This window comes from Carassius auratus, unplaced genomic scaffold (genome assembly GCF_003368295.1).
Source record: "Carassius auratus strain Wakin unplaced genomic scaffold, ASM336829v1 scaf_tig00003102, whole genome shotgun sequence".
Lineage (NCBI taxonomy): Eukaryota > Metazoa > Chordata > Actinopteri > Cypriniformes > Cyprinidae > Carassius > Carassius auratus.
Window position 1 is genome coordinate 103,491 of NW_020523502.1, and position 16,695 is coordinate 120,185.

Genomic DNA, 16,695 nt, shown 5'->3' on the forward strand with positions numbered 1-16,695 from the left:
AGGGTCCATTATTATTATTTTTTATCAATTATATTTATATAAAATTTAATGACAAAAGGAAGTATTCAAATTTCAAAATGCATAATTTAATTACAATCTGTGAAGGAGTGGCAAGAGGGTCAATCAGGATTGGTCATAAAATAATGCCTTGAATCTTTCATGCGTCTGAAAAAGGGTTGAGAATTGAACAAATCGCTATGATCCGGCTCAGATTCAGACAGGAATCATGTCTTTGTGGTGTTTTTTAGCTGATTAAAGGAGAATACAAGACTTCTCCTGGTTGTCGAAAAGCAGAAATACTATAAAATGCATAACATGCTGTATTTCTCTGTAAATGTTGTGTAGTAAAGTGAATGTTTGTGGTTTTTCAGGGAAAGTGCAGTTCGTCTGGTGTTTCCAGAGAAACTCTGATTGATGCTTTCCTGCTGCTTTATCAAGAGTGTGCCACACCAGAGCTCATGAAGATCAAACATGTGGCCAACTTTATCAATAAATGTAAGCGCCTTCATATGGAATCTCAAATAGCCATTTAGTTGCTTTTGTTGTATTATGACCGTTTGTTTGTTTCAGATTCTGAATTAGTGGCTGAAGTTCAGGAACTGCTTCCTGGTAAGAAGGATTTTGAGGTGAGGGGCATCGTGGGAAGGGGACACTTCTCTGAGGTGCAGGTGGTGAAGGAGAAAGCTACAGGAGATGTGTACGCCATGAAGATCATGGACAAAACCAGCCTGCGTTCACAGAACAATGTGAGTCTCCATCAAACCTGAAGCATTGCACTGCATCATCACCAAAAGTGATGTGGTGAAAACATCGATTTGCTCCCCAAAAAACTACATAAATCACATATCAACTCAACAATCGGGACTAATTTATGTCAGTTCATTTAGTTTGCTTAATGGGGACCTATTGTGCCCCTTTTTACACGATATAAAATACGTCTCTGATGTCCCATGCAAAGTTTTAGCTCAAAATACCCCACAGATCACTTTTTAGCCAAATGGGCTGTTTTTGTGTTTGTCCCTTTGAATGCAAATTAGCTGATGTTCCCGGACCTCTTTTCAGAAGAGGGCGGAGCTTCAGAGTTCGAGACCCCTGCAACACACCACAATCTCATGCACTGAAACGGTCAGAAACTCTCAAGCAATCGATTCACATCGCTTTCATATGCATTTTTTAACTACACAGGCATATCTTTAGCATCATTAGTCTTACAGAAGCCAAGAAGCTTTTGGCATTCCAAGAGATCTGGAATCACTAGTTCTTAGAGACTGTTTATGATTTATTGTGATTATTAATAAAATGAGTGGGTAGATTTTTACCATTACAGACTGGTTGTTTTCACACACTGCAGCCACACAACTGTGTTCAAGCACCTTATAAAAGATATTTTTGCATTGTAGGTTTGATTTGCTCAGTTTTTCCACAGCATTTCATTTCAGTGTGAATGAAATTTACTTGGTCACAGAGTACAAGGTTAGGACCAAGCATCTAGTTTGCTTGCTTCTGAGCACTAAACCAAAATAAAATATTGTGTACAAATGATATGTGGGCTGTGATGAATTGTTACACTATTGACAATAAATATTTTGTGCCTGAATAATGTATTTAACATTTTGATAATGTGATTGTACCTTAACACCAGCCAACACTCCTGGTTTTCTGCTAGTTCTTGCTATTTTTGTGTGCAACGTGCTTCACTGAATGAACTGTGTTATGTGCAATCACTGTCCTTGAGCAAGGAATCCAGTCTCAGGTTACTCCAGGAGGATTTTCAGCGTAATAAATGCATAAAAGCATCCACTAAATGACTAACTAGGATCAGTTGCATGAATATCAGGATCTCATTAAAAATACATTCTTCTGTGTCTTGTAAAGACGGCGTTCTTTGAGGAAGAGCGAAGCATCCTGGCCCTGAACTCCAGTCCCTGGATCCCTCAACTCCAGCACGCTTTCCAGGATCAGGACCACGTCTATCTGGTGAGTGACTGCTTTAACCCGGAGCAGGAGATGTTCTCTACGCTGCTGGAGTTCCTCTGCTCAGAATAATGAGTTCATGTGAGGTTATGTGATCTGACCTTACTAATGCTGTAGGTTTGTTCATCTGATTTCCAACCACAAGTTACTGTAAATGAAAGTGCATGGGTATCAGAACCTCCTTGAACTTCTCAGATGGGAATTATAAACACAAACTGAAATGAATGTTTTCCTTCAGCCAAAAGTAAATAATGTGATTGCATAAATCTAACTCGCCTAATAAAAGCACAAATCTGTTCTTTAAAAGACTGTGTGAGATGTTGACATGTTTAAAAACTGTTTAACTAGTGCAGTTTTCTTCTTGGGTTGATGTATTGTCATTTTGCAACAGGAAGTTTGAGTGGCACATTTCAAAGGATTCATTGTTTTGAATTGTGTTGGTTCATAGTATATGTTGACGAAACAAAGATGGTGTTTTTTTTTCTCTCTCACATGCATCCATGATGCACTTTACCTTTAAGAGGATAGAAAACATGATCCGACTGGTTTATTTAGCTAAAACTCCCTTTGTGTCAGCGGCGAGGCGTAACGTGGAGCTTTTTCGGTCTTTCTAATGGATGTTTGTGATCATAGCGGGTGACAATACAGCGAATGTTCACAGTGTTCTCACCCTGCTCCCTACAAACAGTCTTTCATCTGTAGAGCTACAGTCTGACCTGAAGATAAGGACACGAAGTTTAGATTCAGAATTACAGAGAATATTTCCTTTAGAGAGAGACATGTGAGTTAAAAACAGCTCTTACATCATCATTGCGACACGTTTCCATTCACACGTTACTGAAAAGGAAAATGCTGCATGAGGATCAGAACTTCCTTGAACTGAATTTATGGGGCTACCAGTTAATAATAATACTTGTATATTAATATTTTCATATATTTTAAGGTCACTTTTTGAATGCATAAAATGTAAGACAAATACATAACAAAACAAATAATAAAGAGGCAGAAACAAGAAACAATTTGTAGTGGGAAATATGACAGAATTCTGGTAGTGATGAACCAAACTGAACTATTTTCACTGAAACGAAATAAGCTTTATCCAAATTTAGGTAAAAAAAAAAAAAAAAACCTTAAGTAATTCGAAATGCTGGAAACACTCCGCCACTCTATTTCAGGGGAACTAATTTTACATTTTGTTATTTTAGCATAATTTTAATATATTATTAATAAAATATTGTAATTTTCAGTTGCCAAAACTTCAGTGCATAACTATGTCATGTTTACCTCAAAGTAATTAGTTTATTTCAGTATTTTATGTTTCATGTTTCAAAAGATCATTTAAAATAACAGTGCATTTGCAAGAAATTTACAGTACATTAGTGTTGACAGTAGAAAAAAAACAGTTAAAGTCTGGATACTCATATAAATATCTGTTCCTTATGTCTGCAATGTAAAAAAAGAAAAAAAGGTTTTAGAGCTTCATTGCATTGTTTGGTTGATGCTGCATCTGCATGAAGTTCAGTTCTGTTTTCATTGTTGCATCGCCAACTCTGGAAATCAGCGACTTTAGCTGAAAATCACTTTGTGTGAGCAGCCCTTTAGATGCTGATGGAGAAAGACGGATGAAAGAAGGACTCTAATACTCTCAGAATCATTCATTTAAATCTCTCGGTCCTTGTTCACTTGTTCTCATGGAGGGAAAGCTTGGAAAGACTGTAGGGGTTCTCTAATCAGGATTTTTGAGAACGCAGTGTCTGCCGTTACCGATCTTTTTAAAGCCTTCTTTCTTACAGTGATACTCCAATCAGGGTTTTTAGACATATATTCAGAGCCTGAATTTCATTTTTTGAAAATGGGGGGAATTCCCCTCTTAGAAATATTCCTTAATATTTAAAATATGTCAATGACTATTGTTTCTAAAGTTTGTAAATCCACCGCAGCAGGCAGTGCTCTCCCTGGTGAGTTTGGGCTGGGCTCATTGTCTGCTTGTTGGTTTATTATATAGGGAATGTTCCTTCCTTGGAAAAAATATACTTGTTTTATCTATCTGGAGATATTTATAGTGGGAACTAGGGCTGGGCAATGAGATTTCCATGTGCATCTGGTCAGTAAAACTGCTCCTGTGATAAGTAGGTAATCTCTAGCTCGTGTGTTCGGATCAAAGTATGTGAGCGATTTCCCCTCCGTGCTCCGAACATTTACAAATCACTCCGCTCCCAGTAAATGCTGCTCCAGGACGGCATTTACAACATAAAGCTACACAAAATCAATGGCGATTCATTGCCAATTTTGAATGAAATTTTGCGTCACTCCAATATAAATTCTCCTAAGTGGCAGACAATTTGTTGAATCAATGTTTTTTTTTCTTTTTCGCACAAAAAGTATTCTTGTAATTTCGTATAATTGCGGATGAACCACTGATGACACATGGATTAATTCACAGATCTCCTTGCTACGTTTCTGGATTTAGGAACATTTGAGTTGCATTGCTGTCTCTGAGGGTCATACAGCTCTAGATTGCATCAAAAATATCTTAATTTGTGTTCTGAAGATGGACGAAGGTCTCATGGGTTTGAAACAACAACATGCGGGTGAATAATTAACAATATTTGGGTGAACTAATAACCCTTTAAGTTATATTAGGCTGGACTTTTTTTATTGATACTAAATTACTAATGGCTATGCAAAAGAAAATGTATTACAGTAAATTAAAATAGTAAACTGCAGTAAATAATAAAGAATATAACTTGAAAAAAAAATATTTACTGAGAAGTTTTCACGTACAACTTTAATGTGATCAACATTGAGGAACGGAGAATATTCATTTACATTTACATTTTATTCATTTAGCAAAGCGACTTACAGATGAAGACAATGGAAGCAATCAAAAATGACAAAAAGAGCAATGATATATAAGTGCTATAACAAGTCTCAGTTAGGTTAACACAGTACACGTAGCATGGGATTTTAACTAATATAATAAATAAAAAGAAAACCGATAGAATAGAAAAATCACTTCCTGTTTGAGTGGTTGAGACCATATCAGAGTCACGTCAGAAAACCCTGGTTCCACCAAAGCAGATTGAAGCTGAAATGAGCAGATCTCTTAAAACTGCTGTCTGTAAGAATTGATTTGAGATTTGTGTATGTTTCCCTCTCTCACCTGTGACAGGAGCTGGACTCTAGTTTAGGTTTCATCTTCACAAAGGTCTTCTGGGAAAAGAGGACATAAAAGGGCACAAGAGAGTGAACAGACAGAGACTGAAGGGAAGTAATAAAAACATTCAATGCATTGTGACTACCATATCTACAGTGAATTTGGTGCAAATGTATCCATCTCTAAAGACTAAAATGATCCTCAAAAATCTATGTAAAACAAACAAAACTATAGAAACCTGGATGACAATAACCCTCAAAGACCAAGACATTGATTCGTCAGAAGAAACCTAGGCATTTTGTTCCTCTGAGGCAAACAGGAATTATTGTTGATGCTTAGTCCCTCCCCCAAGCCCAGATTGGTTCAAACTGTCCCTTATTCAACCAATAAACTTAGGTTTTGATCTTTTGAACTACTATTTAACATATTTCTTTGGAAATATGGACGAACGCAAATTGAAAGTAAAGTTTGCGGTACTTGCATGAAAACAAACACAAAATAACACATTTGCATGAGAGAACTCTCTGAAAAAGCACAGCAAAACATAATTTGTTTGTATTGTTGCAGAAGACAATTTGTGCAATTGTTTCAACTACATGCTGCAAGGCTTGTGTTTATTGTTCATACAAAATATATTTATCTAAAAAAAAAAAAAAGCTTTTTTGTTTTGTTATAATACTCTTTCCAGTTTCTTTACTCCCTAAACGTTTTTCACTTAAAAGTGCTGGAAAACAATATTGTAATAAATTGCTATAACTTGCTTGGGGAATGTTATATGTAAACAAAATTTTATTTGGAAATTTAAAACACCCAGACACAACTTTTTAAAGAAAAATATCCAAACTTAGGAGAAGGGATGCACCGGTTGACCAGCCATAAATCGGAATAGGTTTTTGCAAATGTAACGACGTTAACGACGTTTTATGTAGCAAATTATTGAAAGCTGAGCGCATGCAACTGTTGAAGTTTCACATTTTCAAAAACCATAAATAGCCAAATTTCAACTATTGTGAAGCCGTTATTTTCCCAAAACACTAAATCTGCTTGTTTCATCACACCTTCTTCATAGACCTCCACTTCACAGAGAGTAAGATGCTGTGCTGTAGGTCCAGGAAGATCCACAGAAACATAACGTCCCTTCATCCCATAACACGGATAGCTGTAGGTGGCTCCTTCTGGAATAGTAGAGACTACGGCACATCTGGAAAAGATGAAAGAGTGATGATGATTAACTCTTTCTTTTACAACATGTCATCTTCAGTTCTCTCTTCACAGCAGTTCAGTCAGTCTACTGTTTGAGTAAATAAATTACTCCGGGATATTGGTTTGTTTGAACTCAGAGGGAGTGTCAGCCACATTAAAAAAGTTAACAGCTTAACCCTCTGGGGACGGATTGGGCGGTACCGCCCAAAATGGCATACTTTTACAAATGTGTAGTTATCTCAAAAACTATTAATGCTAGAGAGATGCGTTTTTTTTTGCCGTCTTTCATCAGATTCCGCTGAAAACAGCGGTGTCCAGTTTGTATATTAAACACTTCCCTTATTGCGCAATACCACTGCGTAAACAGGCCAATGAAAACGATTGTGTTAGGCAGATTCAACACGCAACAGCCACTGGAAAAATTGCCGCTGGGAGGAGTCTTTTTCTAACCCAATCAGAGGAAGGTTATGTCTTCTAGCGATTCAGAGGACTCTGTAGCTCTGCTGTAGCCTTGTAAAAGCTGGCTGGACTATAGTAAAAGACATGTAATCAATAAGCGTTCAGAGAATCAGCATCAGGGTGGAGAAAGCAGAAAGCGATCGGAGTGTTACAGAGAGCGATCGGAGTATTAGCGAGCACAAAGAGCTAAATTCGAGCGATCAGAGAATCAGCATCACGTGGAGAAAGCAGAAAGCAATTGGAGTGTTAGCGAGCACAAAGAGATAAATTCGAGAGAGATACAGCATTATTACAGAATTGTTTTATCAAAATGGCAAGCAGTAAAAGATTTACGGCAGAACAAGCTCTGGAACAATTACTGGAAAGGCCTGGAGAGGCCTTGCTTTGCTCACTGGCATGCATAGGACTGTTTTTAAAAAAAGTTAATTATTTAATTGTTCTTTACACATTTGATTAAACAATAACACATTTCTGTCAAGCAAAGAGTTTGAAAAAATATATTTTCTTTGTTCAAAAACTGTTCTATATTGTGTGTTTTTCAGTAATAAATGACAAAAATCTAATTTTCGTTTTTGAAATTCTCTAGTTTATTGTAAAATTTTTCACTCATACTTCCTTTATATAAACATATTGCATGCATGCTTATGGTAGCTTAGGGTCTTCTGAATCCATAGATACCAAACACAGGGTGTTTCATCTCCTTTACATATGATTTATAAGCCCAAATATAAAAATAGAGAAAACGGACCAAAAAGGGCTTAGTCCCCTAAGGGTTAAGTCATTTGTGGATTAATGTGGATGGCGGAGAGTAAAGATGTCCAACGGTAGAGAATGTCTAAAGTTTGGGATCATTACATATTCTTAAAAAAGAAGAGAACAAGGTGCATTGTGTCTACTGCAAAGTAGACCTGGCATTCTACAGCAGTACGACTTCAGTGATTGAGCATCTGAACCGAAAACATCCACTCCATGCTGTTTCACCAAGCGTTCGCTGAAACAAGCCTAAGCCTATACACTAATGTTTCGCTGATTTCAATCCCATACTGTATTTGTAGCGATGTTGTGATGCGGTTTGACTAGATATGATGTTTAGCTTTGACAGTGTAAAAAACTCAGTATGCATGAAATAGCATTTCACCCCCCCTTTAAGTTTGGATTCATAGTCAGGGGTGCACATCATTTTTTCAGAGATTTGGTTTGGTCCTCACACTGCATATAGCGTGACCCATTAAATTTAAAAAATGAATTAATAATAGTTATAATATTATGGCACTTTTAGTTTTTTTTTTTTTTAAATAAAATAATAGTAAATAAACTAAATAATAGTGTGTGATAATATTATTAAAAATAAAAGGCAGTCCTAGTATCAAATACAAATACATTTATTTTATAGTAAAATTTAAAAATAAAATGCTAATATTTACTACTACTTTCTTTGTTTGCCTCTTTAAGAGGAATCGCTTTATGTATTCCCCAATATTAAGTCGCTTTGGATAAAAGCGTCTAAAAATAAATACATAAAAGCGTTTTCACCATATTAAAATTTTAAATCAGCAGGCTTTGCCGGATTTATCGCTGCTGATTAAAGAGCATCAGTGGATGAATGTCACAGTTTTGCATTGTGCTTTGAAAACAGCATGGCATAGCCTAGATTTATGCTTTCAGGTTGAAAATAAAACGTGTATAGTGCAGTTTGTGATCTAAAATGGTAATTGTGTATTAACAGCTGTCAACCATGCACAAATGCACTGCCAGAACATATTTATATAACGCGCTTTTTATTTTGGTCGCGCATGCGGACCTGTGGATCACTTATGTCACCCTGTTCATAGTTTTACATGTTATACATGTTTTACAGTAAGTTGCCTTAACTGTATTGTTATATAATTGTTGGCACTGCTACTTATAAACACCAAATGGGTAAAAATTGCAATAAATAGGCTTCATTTTGGAGTCAAATGTTGGAATTGTTATCAGTACCTCTGTTTTTTTTTTTAGAAATAAAAGCCAAATGCTTGATCATTTTATAGACACATCATTTTCGTTATGCATTATTTGTGTTGGTTGTTTAAAAACACACAAAAAAAGAATCGATAGCTGCAGCCCTAATATGGGTGCTTAGTGTTTCGTTTTGTTTAATACACCTGGCCAAAATCTCATTATATAAATCGATTAAATGCTTATGCACAATATATTTAAAATGTACAAAAGTATATTGGCTAGATGGCAAATAACCCACTTCTCCGCTCTTCAAACACACAAAAACATTAACCTTTACAGACATAGTGTTTGAGTAAAGAAAACCCACCTCCATTGTTTCAGCCCACGTTCTCGGATTTGTTTATTAAGATTCGAGTGAACTAACGTTTAGCCAATCACAAAGCGAATCATCTCTAAACATGTCTGTCAAGAGCTTCAGAGCTCCCGTTCCTCTCGAGAGTTCACTTTGTTTGCTCTTTTGGCAGTTTAGGTTTAAAATGCACCCCAGAAAAAGCAGAGGACCATTACATTATTTTTCAAACATTGTATGTGTTCTGTCACGATGACATGAATCATGTGATGGAATTTCTCCGTTATTAGTCACGTCATAAAAAAGTGTTTATGTGTGTTCTGTTTTTGTTTTATCTATTCTATAACACCAGACAAAAGTTTGGACACACGAATGGGAAAGTGTCAAAACGTTTTCTTATCTTATTGCGACGAATAACGTAAATGGCAATAAGAAATTCGAAAATGATTTTATATATATGTGTGTTCCAATAGTTTTTAAAGACACGTTTTTTTGTCCAACCGTTAAGAATTAGGATAAAAGTTAATGTTTAAGTGTAACTGAAATACTGTGTATAGATTATCTTTATTTCATAAAAATAAAGTATAGATGTCCATAGTGGTCAAAAAAATTCCCAAGTCCTCTGGTAATTTTTTTTTAAAATTAGGCTTTAGGAGTATAATATTACAAAAAATAGGTCCCTGCTTCCTGTAAGCTATCAAGACTCCCAGAATTGGTGTTGAGGGTCAAATCAGTTGCCAGCTGTCCTCCCACATAACATATTTCCTGTGTGTGTGTGTGTGTGAAGCTAATGACCAACTGGGCAGATTCTGTATATGAGAATATATCAGAGAGACTCACACTGGGTTGCTGAAAACATTTGAAGAATTGTTTCCAATCCGAATCTCTGCCCCGTTTATCCTGTCGCTACAGCACCCGTTTCTGTTAGTGATGGTCACTCTGTTCACGTTGTACGCCTTCATCAGATCCAGCTTCCACCACGCGTTACTCTCTAAATCTGTATGAGTGCAGGTGGATTTTACCCCATCCAGAGCTTTTTGTGCATACCAGTCACTATGTGTTGATGACTGCTCGACGCTTCCCCATGTTGCTATTTTCACTGGAATAAGTTCAAGAGAAAAGCTTATTTATTATTGTCTACCAGTATTTATAGCTCTACCAGACTATGTAAGTCTGTGAGTTTTCCCCATGTATATACTGTAAATGCTGTTTAATTCACTAACTCTTACCTCCTTCTCCTGCATTTGTTTGAATGGAGAAAAACCCTTGAAATGTGAAACACAGAATGATGCTTAGTATTTAGAAACATAAATTGATTTTTCTCAAGATTTATAGACTTGTATCTTGTTAGATTTATAGTTTAAAAATATTTGCCAGTTGGGTAAAATTCTGTATGATTTCTAAAATCATGTATTAATGTCTTCCATAAATAGCTTCTCAAGTAAAAGTTTATTGTTTAAGGGTGTATAGATAACATTAACCAAAAAAAAAACACCAATTATAACTGAGGGTCTTCTGTTAAGTGTTTCTCTGTCTGAAAGATGAAGCAGAAAACAAATTTTAGGTCATTAAGGTCTAGACAGATTGTATTTTACTTACCCAGTAAAAACAGACTCTTGTAGAAATCACTCCAGTTCATTTCAGCTGGTTTGTGACTCTTTCTGCTTTCTGATTTGAGTTGGTTTGAATGAATGTTGTTCCTCGGAGAAATATTACTTTGACATCAGTCACATGATCCTGTTTCTCCTCCCACTTTTCTCTCTGACTGGAGCTGGAAGTATGTTCACACACACACACACACACACACACCCAGACAAATCTGTATTTTGAATCTTTTAGCAACAAAACAAGTGAAAACTTTTTAGCTGAAAATAATGATAACTTTCAACTTCAACTTTCAGAGATTAATGATGTCAAAATGACAATGCTATTGAAATTGTGGTGGACACTTTTATCTGAAGCGAGTCAAAGGATGAAGTTCATGTTGACATGATCTTACATTGTTCATTTCAGGGTTTGTACAGCCGTTTGAGAGTGAAATTCAACCAATTTTAAATTACTTACAAAAAATTCTAGGGCTCTATGAAATCCATTTTATTTTTTCCTAAATTCTGTTTTATTTATTTTTCAAATTCATTTTCTTTCCGTTTTATTTTTTATTATTTTTTCCATCCATTTTTCTCGACTCCTTTTTAACAGTTAAATAAAAATGTAGTAATCCGAAAGCATGTCTAATTACTTAAAATCATGAAACTTACATAGATTTATATGTAAGTATGAATACATTTTCACATCAGTTTATTAAAAATGTAACAAAAATTACATTTAGGGCCCTATGAAATATAAAAAACATTTCTCACCATGTTTTACGTTGTTACCAAATTCTGTTTATATATATTTGTCAAATCTCTCTGAAATTAAAAGAATACTGCACATTGTAATCTCTGAGTTATGTCTATTTATTATCAAAGCACTTGTCAGTAATACAGCTAAAATGGGCAAATTACCTTGCAAGCTGATTTAAGGTGTGTCCCTAAATGTTCTGATTTTGCTCCTAAAAGTTTTCCATCTGGGGCTACAGTGATCCTAGTAAAAGTAGTTCATCTGGAGCCCTGTCTCAAGATCAACAGACATTTGCATTTAAGCTGCCTTGGGGCAAACACTGTCCTGATCTGACACGAGGAGAAGATCTGTTTCTGATGATCTTTAATCTTTAGTTGTGCTTATAGCAATGTAGCAAATCTTTGGCCCTCTCTGCCATTTGCCTCTACATCTACCGCTGTTCACTTCTAAGAATGTTTTTCTTAGTTTTACTTGAGTCATTTGCTTAGAAAGCTTGTTCCAAAAACCATGAACAAATGTCTGCTCATTTTTTTCTTGTCCCTGATGCACTTGTTTGTGCAGTTCATTTGACTAGATACATTATTTTGCCTATGTAAATAATGTGGATGCCTTTTTTTTTTTTTTGTGGAAAGAAGCTAAGAAAGACACGAATGAATGAAATGAGTGTTTGCAATCTGACCAAAGACTATTTTTGGATGATGAACTTGTAAGTCAATCCACTGAAGTATTGTTTTCATTGGCCCAAGTCTTTTTTTCTTCTCACAGTGCAAGAACTTAAAGGGATAGTTCACCCAAAAATGAAATTTATGTAATTAATAAATCCACCCTCATGTCGTTCCAAACCCGTGAGACCTCCGTTTATCTTCCAGGGTCCCCGCGGGTCCTTAAAAAGTCTTGAAATGTCTTAAATACAATTTTCGATTTTTAAGGTCTGAAAATGTCTTGAATCCTGAAATTTTCCATATGAATGTCTTAAATTTCATGTGGGATCTTAAATTTCATGTCCGACTCGTCTTTTTTATTTATTTTTTCAACCGCAATTTGACCAGCGCAACATTTGGGGGCAGCACTTCGTGGGTGCAACCTGCATCATTCCATAGGTGACATACGAGTAAGTGATTGATGAACGCGTTGCGTTGATGGTTCGCCACCACGGCAGTTTGCGAAATCGCAAGCATGGGCAAAGACGATAAAGCTGTGGACAAGACCACGATTGTCAGGTCTCGCTATCTTGGTTCTCAGTTTTTGAGCCCCTCAACGGCAGAAGACTTTAAGGTAAGACTCTAAAAGTAACATTTAAAATTATTTGAATATGTTAAAATGCTTCATGTGTTTTTGTTATTTCCTAATGAATATTTGGGACGATATCTCGATGCGTCACAATTCTTGGATTGATTTAAATTTTTTCCGAATGCGTTGCGAATTGATTCTGAGCTTAGTTTTTGCATATGGCGCTCTAGGCTAGTTTTTAACCGAACACTCAAATGCTCACGACGAAGAGCGCTCGTGCGTTCTGCTGAGTCTGAGAATGTAATTGATATATTGCTTTTATGATGCGAAATTAATGTAAATGCCCCACTGCAAACACCCTTGTACTTCGCTTCAACCTTTTCGAACTTTATTAATTATTATTTTATAGTAGGTTCAAGTGGTGTGTGTAAGGCATATAAATCTCGCAGTGGCATCTGCTGTTAAAAACTAAACTAAGAATCGATTCGAGAGAGAATCGCGATGCATTCAGAAAAATTGGAATCGATCCAGAATAATTTCTCGATTCAAAATGCATCGATATATTGTCCCAGCCAATCAGTTAAAAAAAATTTTGTGGGTGGGCGACATCTAGGCATAGGACTACTGCATTATGGATGGAAGGCAGTGCTGTAAATAACTTTATTGTATAAAGCATTCAATATGCATTATGCTTCTTGCATATTTTTTATGTGAAAAGTAAAATTAATTGAATTAAATAATGTAGCCCAGTTCATAATTAGACTCCAAATATCTGTTTTGTGCTTCTCAATTTTAGGTTAACAACGTTGACACTGAACCCTATCACATAGGCCCAATTTGTGAGCATTCACTATTATGGCTTAACTTGTTTCTCAAACATTTTTTCTTTCAAATCAAGGACCACTTAGCCAATTAAAAAAAAAAAAACTTGACATATTTGGCTTAATGATCATCCCTAATGCATGTAAAAATGAAGGCCATTTTAGTCTTCTGAAACCATGGCTAACTTCACCTGCTAATAATGTGCATGATTAGAAAACAAGTCATGAGAAGTGAATTGGAAATGTTCAACGGTGTCACAGTCCATGTCAGTCATTTTTGGTTGATGACTTTTGCTCACAGACCTCTTTGGTAATCTGGCATACCTCCAGTGGTCCCCAGACCACAGTTTGAGAATCACTACTTTAGACAAACCATCTAATCTGAGTGAACATGAATGAAAATTGTATCATTCTTGAGGTGGACTTTGTTTTGATTTTATTTTTTTATAATTTCAGGAGGGCACCAAGGAACTTAATTTAAGGAACATGCTTTCTGTGTCAATGGATGGACCCACAGTAAATTGGAAAGTCATGGATCTCCTACAACTGGAACATGCAATAAATTTCTGATCCTGATCTTTCCTACAATTGTCTGTCATTCATTAGGTCTATGCATAGATTATTGAATGTGCTTGCATTTATCTGGTCTGAAATGACATAGAAAACACTAATCAGACCCTGAACAACATTTTCTTGGGGGAGAACCCCTAAACCCAGCTCAAGGCTATTAGGCAGCAACATTTAACCATAATTTAGATCAAGTATGATGAAATGGGCTTTTGCAATGTCCTGGGGCTGTCTTCCATGTCTTTTTCAAACTGCTATGAGGGGCCAGAATTTAGAAATTACCTGAAGTACCTTAAAGGCTGATAGTTTATACATAGTCAACCATGTCAGGGTTGTAAGGTCAATCAGCACTTGGTATAAAAGTTTTCACGCCCCTTTGACCTGTCTTGAGCGTGGTTGTGATGAGTTGTGCCACACTTATGCTTCGCCACATTAATCTGTGTTGTCGGACTGAACATTTTCCTGTTTTTTTTGTTTAGATAAAGTCTTAAATTTTCGTTTTAGAGGACTTAAAAAGGTCTTAAAAGTCATTAAATTTGCTGTTAAAAAATGTGAAGATACCCTGTCTTCTGAACACAGTTTAAGATATTTTAGATTTAGTCCGAGAGCTCTCAGTCCCTCCATTGAAGCTGTGTGTATGGTATACTGTCCATGTCCAGAAAGGTAAGAAAAACATCATCAAAGTAGTCCATGTCACATCAGAGGGTCAGGTAGAATATTCTGAAGCATCGAAAATACATTTTGGTCCAAAAATATCTTCTGTGTCTGTTGTGAGAGAGAGTTCAAAACAAAAGCAGTTTGTGATATCCGGTTCATGAACTAATCATTCGATGTAACCGGATCTTTTTGAACCGGTTCACCAAATCAAACTGAATCGTTTTAAACGGTTTACATCTCTAATGCGCATTAATCCACAAATGACTTAAGCTGTTAACTTCTTTAATGTGGCTGACACTCCCTCAGTAGTCAGTGTACTGTTTGAGTAAAAGAATTACTCCGGGATATTGGTTTGTTTGAACTCAGAGGGAGTGTCAGCCACATTAAAAAAGTTAACAGCTTGAGTCATTTGCGGATTAATGCGTATTGGAGACTAGGGCTGTGCGATTAATCGAAATGGCAAAATACCATGGCAAGTGCTTGTAAGCACTTCGTCTTGGCACAGTAATATCTTCAATCGTGAAAAATCCTCTCTCGAATCCTCTTACAAGCACTTGCCATGGTATTCCGCCACACAATATAGTTATCCATTTTACACGCTTAGAAAAGCGCAACGTTTTGTTTTGTGTTACCGTCCTAGGTCGAGTTACACTACGCGAGTAACTGTATTTAAATAGGGAAAACATGGAGGTGTTTGGTAGCTTCTCTGCTTGGCCCATATTGAATGAATGGGCTAAGCTAAGTGCTTTCAAAGTGTCACCGCGCGCCAAAGCGATTGAGTGCACGCACTGAGACGAGAGAGGTATGTATCAACTCATCTTAGGTAAAGGCGGGCGTACACGGTGCGATTTTTGCTGTCGTACGAGTTCACATGCGATTTTTTTCAATCGTGTGGAAATCGCGTATTCTCGTATGGTCGCGGCTCGTATCATTTGTGATGAATTACGAGCCGAGCAGAGTGGCTTACGAGCACTTCCCGACCTCCCGATCATTTTTAAACATGTCTAAAAAGTTCGTGAGCTATCGGTTTGAATTCGTGCCATTTGTGCTGTTGAACGAGCCGATTTGTTGATTTATCTGAAGTTGACCAATCACGAACTAGGAAAACCACAGAAGAAGAAAGACAAGGACGGCAGCTGAACGTATTCCAATGCCTTTTTAGTTCTCTCTCTCTCTCCCTCTCTCGCTCACACACGCATATGTAGTTTACAGGGACTCTCCATAAACGTAACGGTATTCTATACTGTATATCCCCATACACTACCTCTATCCATCACGAAAAATGCATGTTTAAAATTTCTATTAAACACCGTATAGCATTTTTTAAAGCCATTTGGTTTACGAGAGCACAGTAATTGTCCTCACAAACCATGTTTACATTTTAATACCCATTTCAGATATTTATAAACCAGATACAAGAACACACACACAGGGTAACCAAACGTCCCGGTTTCCTATTGCTGAAAAATAACCTGTACGTGTAGGAAACAGTCACGGCTCGTATCAATATTTTATTTGCAGTTATGAGAGAGGGAGAGCAGTTATATTAGGCGCGTTCCACTTGAAGCACCGCTGCACGCACAGAATGATCACCTGTATGACATCAGGCCACTCTGGGTTGAGCGAGACCCCACGGATTTAGCGAGCGGATCGGGATATTCAGAAATGCGCTCTCCCGAGCCTCAATGTCTGCTGACCTTTCAGAAACATACAAATAGACATAGCCAGACTAGACTATTTTAGGACAAATTATGAGCTTACTTAGTTGAAAACGTCGGTTGGGTGCGGGTTATTAATACATTCACCCGCACATCACTGGTGCGAGTGGATAGATTTGCGCTCTGTCATGATTTTTAATGTGCTTTCGCGTTACAATAATGGACTCTCGTTGCTGCTTCTGAACCGCTTACACATAACTTACTGTATACGCACTGCAGATTGAGTACGTGTGACCCTCGTGCAATAAGTATATTGGGCAAAACATATAACACCTG

General features: G+C 36.7%; 2 protein-coding genes across 9 annotated transcripts in view; one reads left to right on the forward strand and one right to left on the reverse strand.

Moving 5' to 3' along the window:
* cita (citron rho-interacting serine/threonine kinase a) overlaps window positions 1–16,695 on the forward strand; it is a 101,589-nt gene that overhangs the window by 1,745 nt on the left and 83,149 nt on the right. For all 7 annotated transcript variants that reach the window (XM_026243342.1, XM_026243345.1, XM_026243344.1 and 4 more), the window contains 3 exons: window positions 372–495; window positions 571–746; window positions 1,876–1,977. In XM_026243342.1, the coding sequence (XP_026099127.1) occupies window positions 372–495; window positions 571–746; window positions 1,876–1,977 (402 nt within the window). The remainder of the gene's footprint in view (window positions 1–371; window positions 496–570; window positions 747–1,875; window positions 1,978–16,695) is intronic.
* Window positions 4,864–10,823, reverse strand: LOC113070141 (fucolectin-like). Of its 2 annotated transcripts, none has more exons than XM_026243353.1 (6): window positions 10,683–10,823; window positions 10,313–10,348; window positions 9,924–10,182; window positions 6,190–6,332; window positions 5,138–5,184; window positions 4,864–5,062 (listed from the first exon to the last, which is right to left on the reverse strand). In XM_026243353.1, exons 1-5 carry the CDS (start codon window positions 10,720–10,722, stop codon window positions 5,162–5,164), a joined length of 501 nt encoding a protein of 166 aa, XP_026099138.1. In that variant the 5' UTR covers window positions 10,723–10,823; the 3' UTR covers window positions 4,864–5,062; window positions 5,138–5,161. The 2 variants fall into 2 exon arrangements, with proteins under 2 accessions (XP_026099138.1, XP_026099137.1); XM_026243352.1 differs by having other exon boundaries at window positions 5,138–5,187.

Coding starts and splice junctions, on each gene's coding strand:
- LOC113070141 (XM_026243352.1), bottom strand. CDS start 10,722: ATGAACTGGAGTGATTTCTACAAGAGTCTGTTTTTACTGG. Junction 10,349..10,682: donor CAAGAGTCTGTTTTTACTGG/GTAAGTAAAATA, acceptor TCACATTTCAAG/GGTTTTTCTCCATTCAAACA. Junction 5,188..6,189: donor AGTGGAGGTCTATGAAGAAG/GTGTGATGAAAC, acceptor CTCTTTTCCCAG/AAGACCTTTGTGAAGATGAA.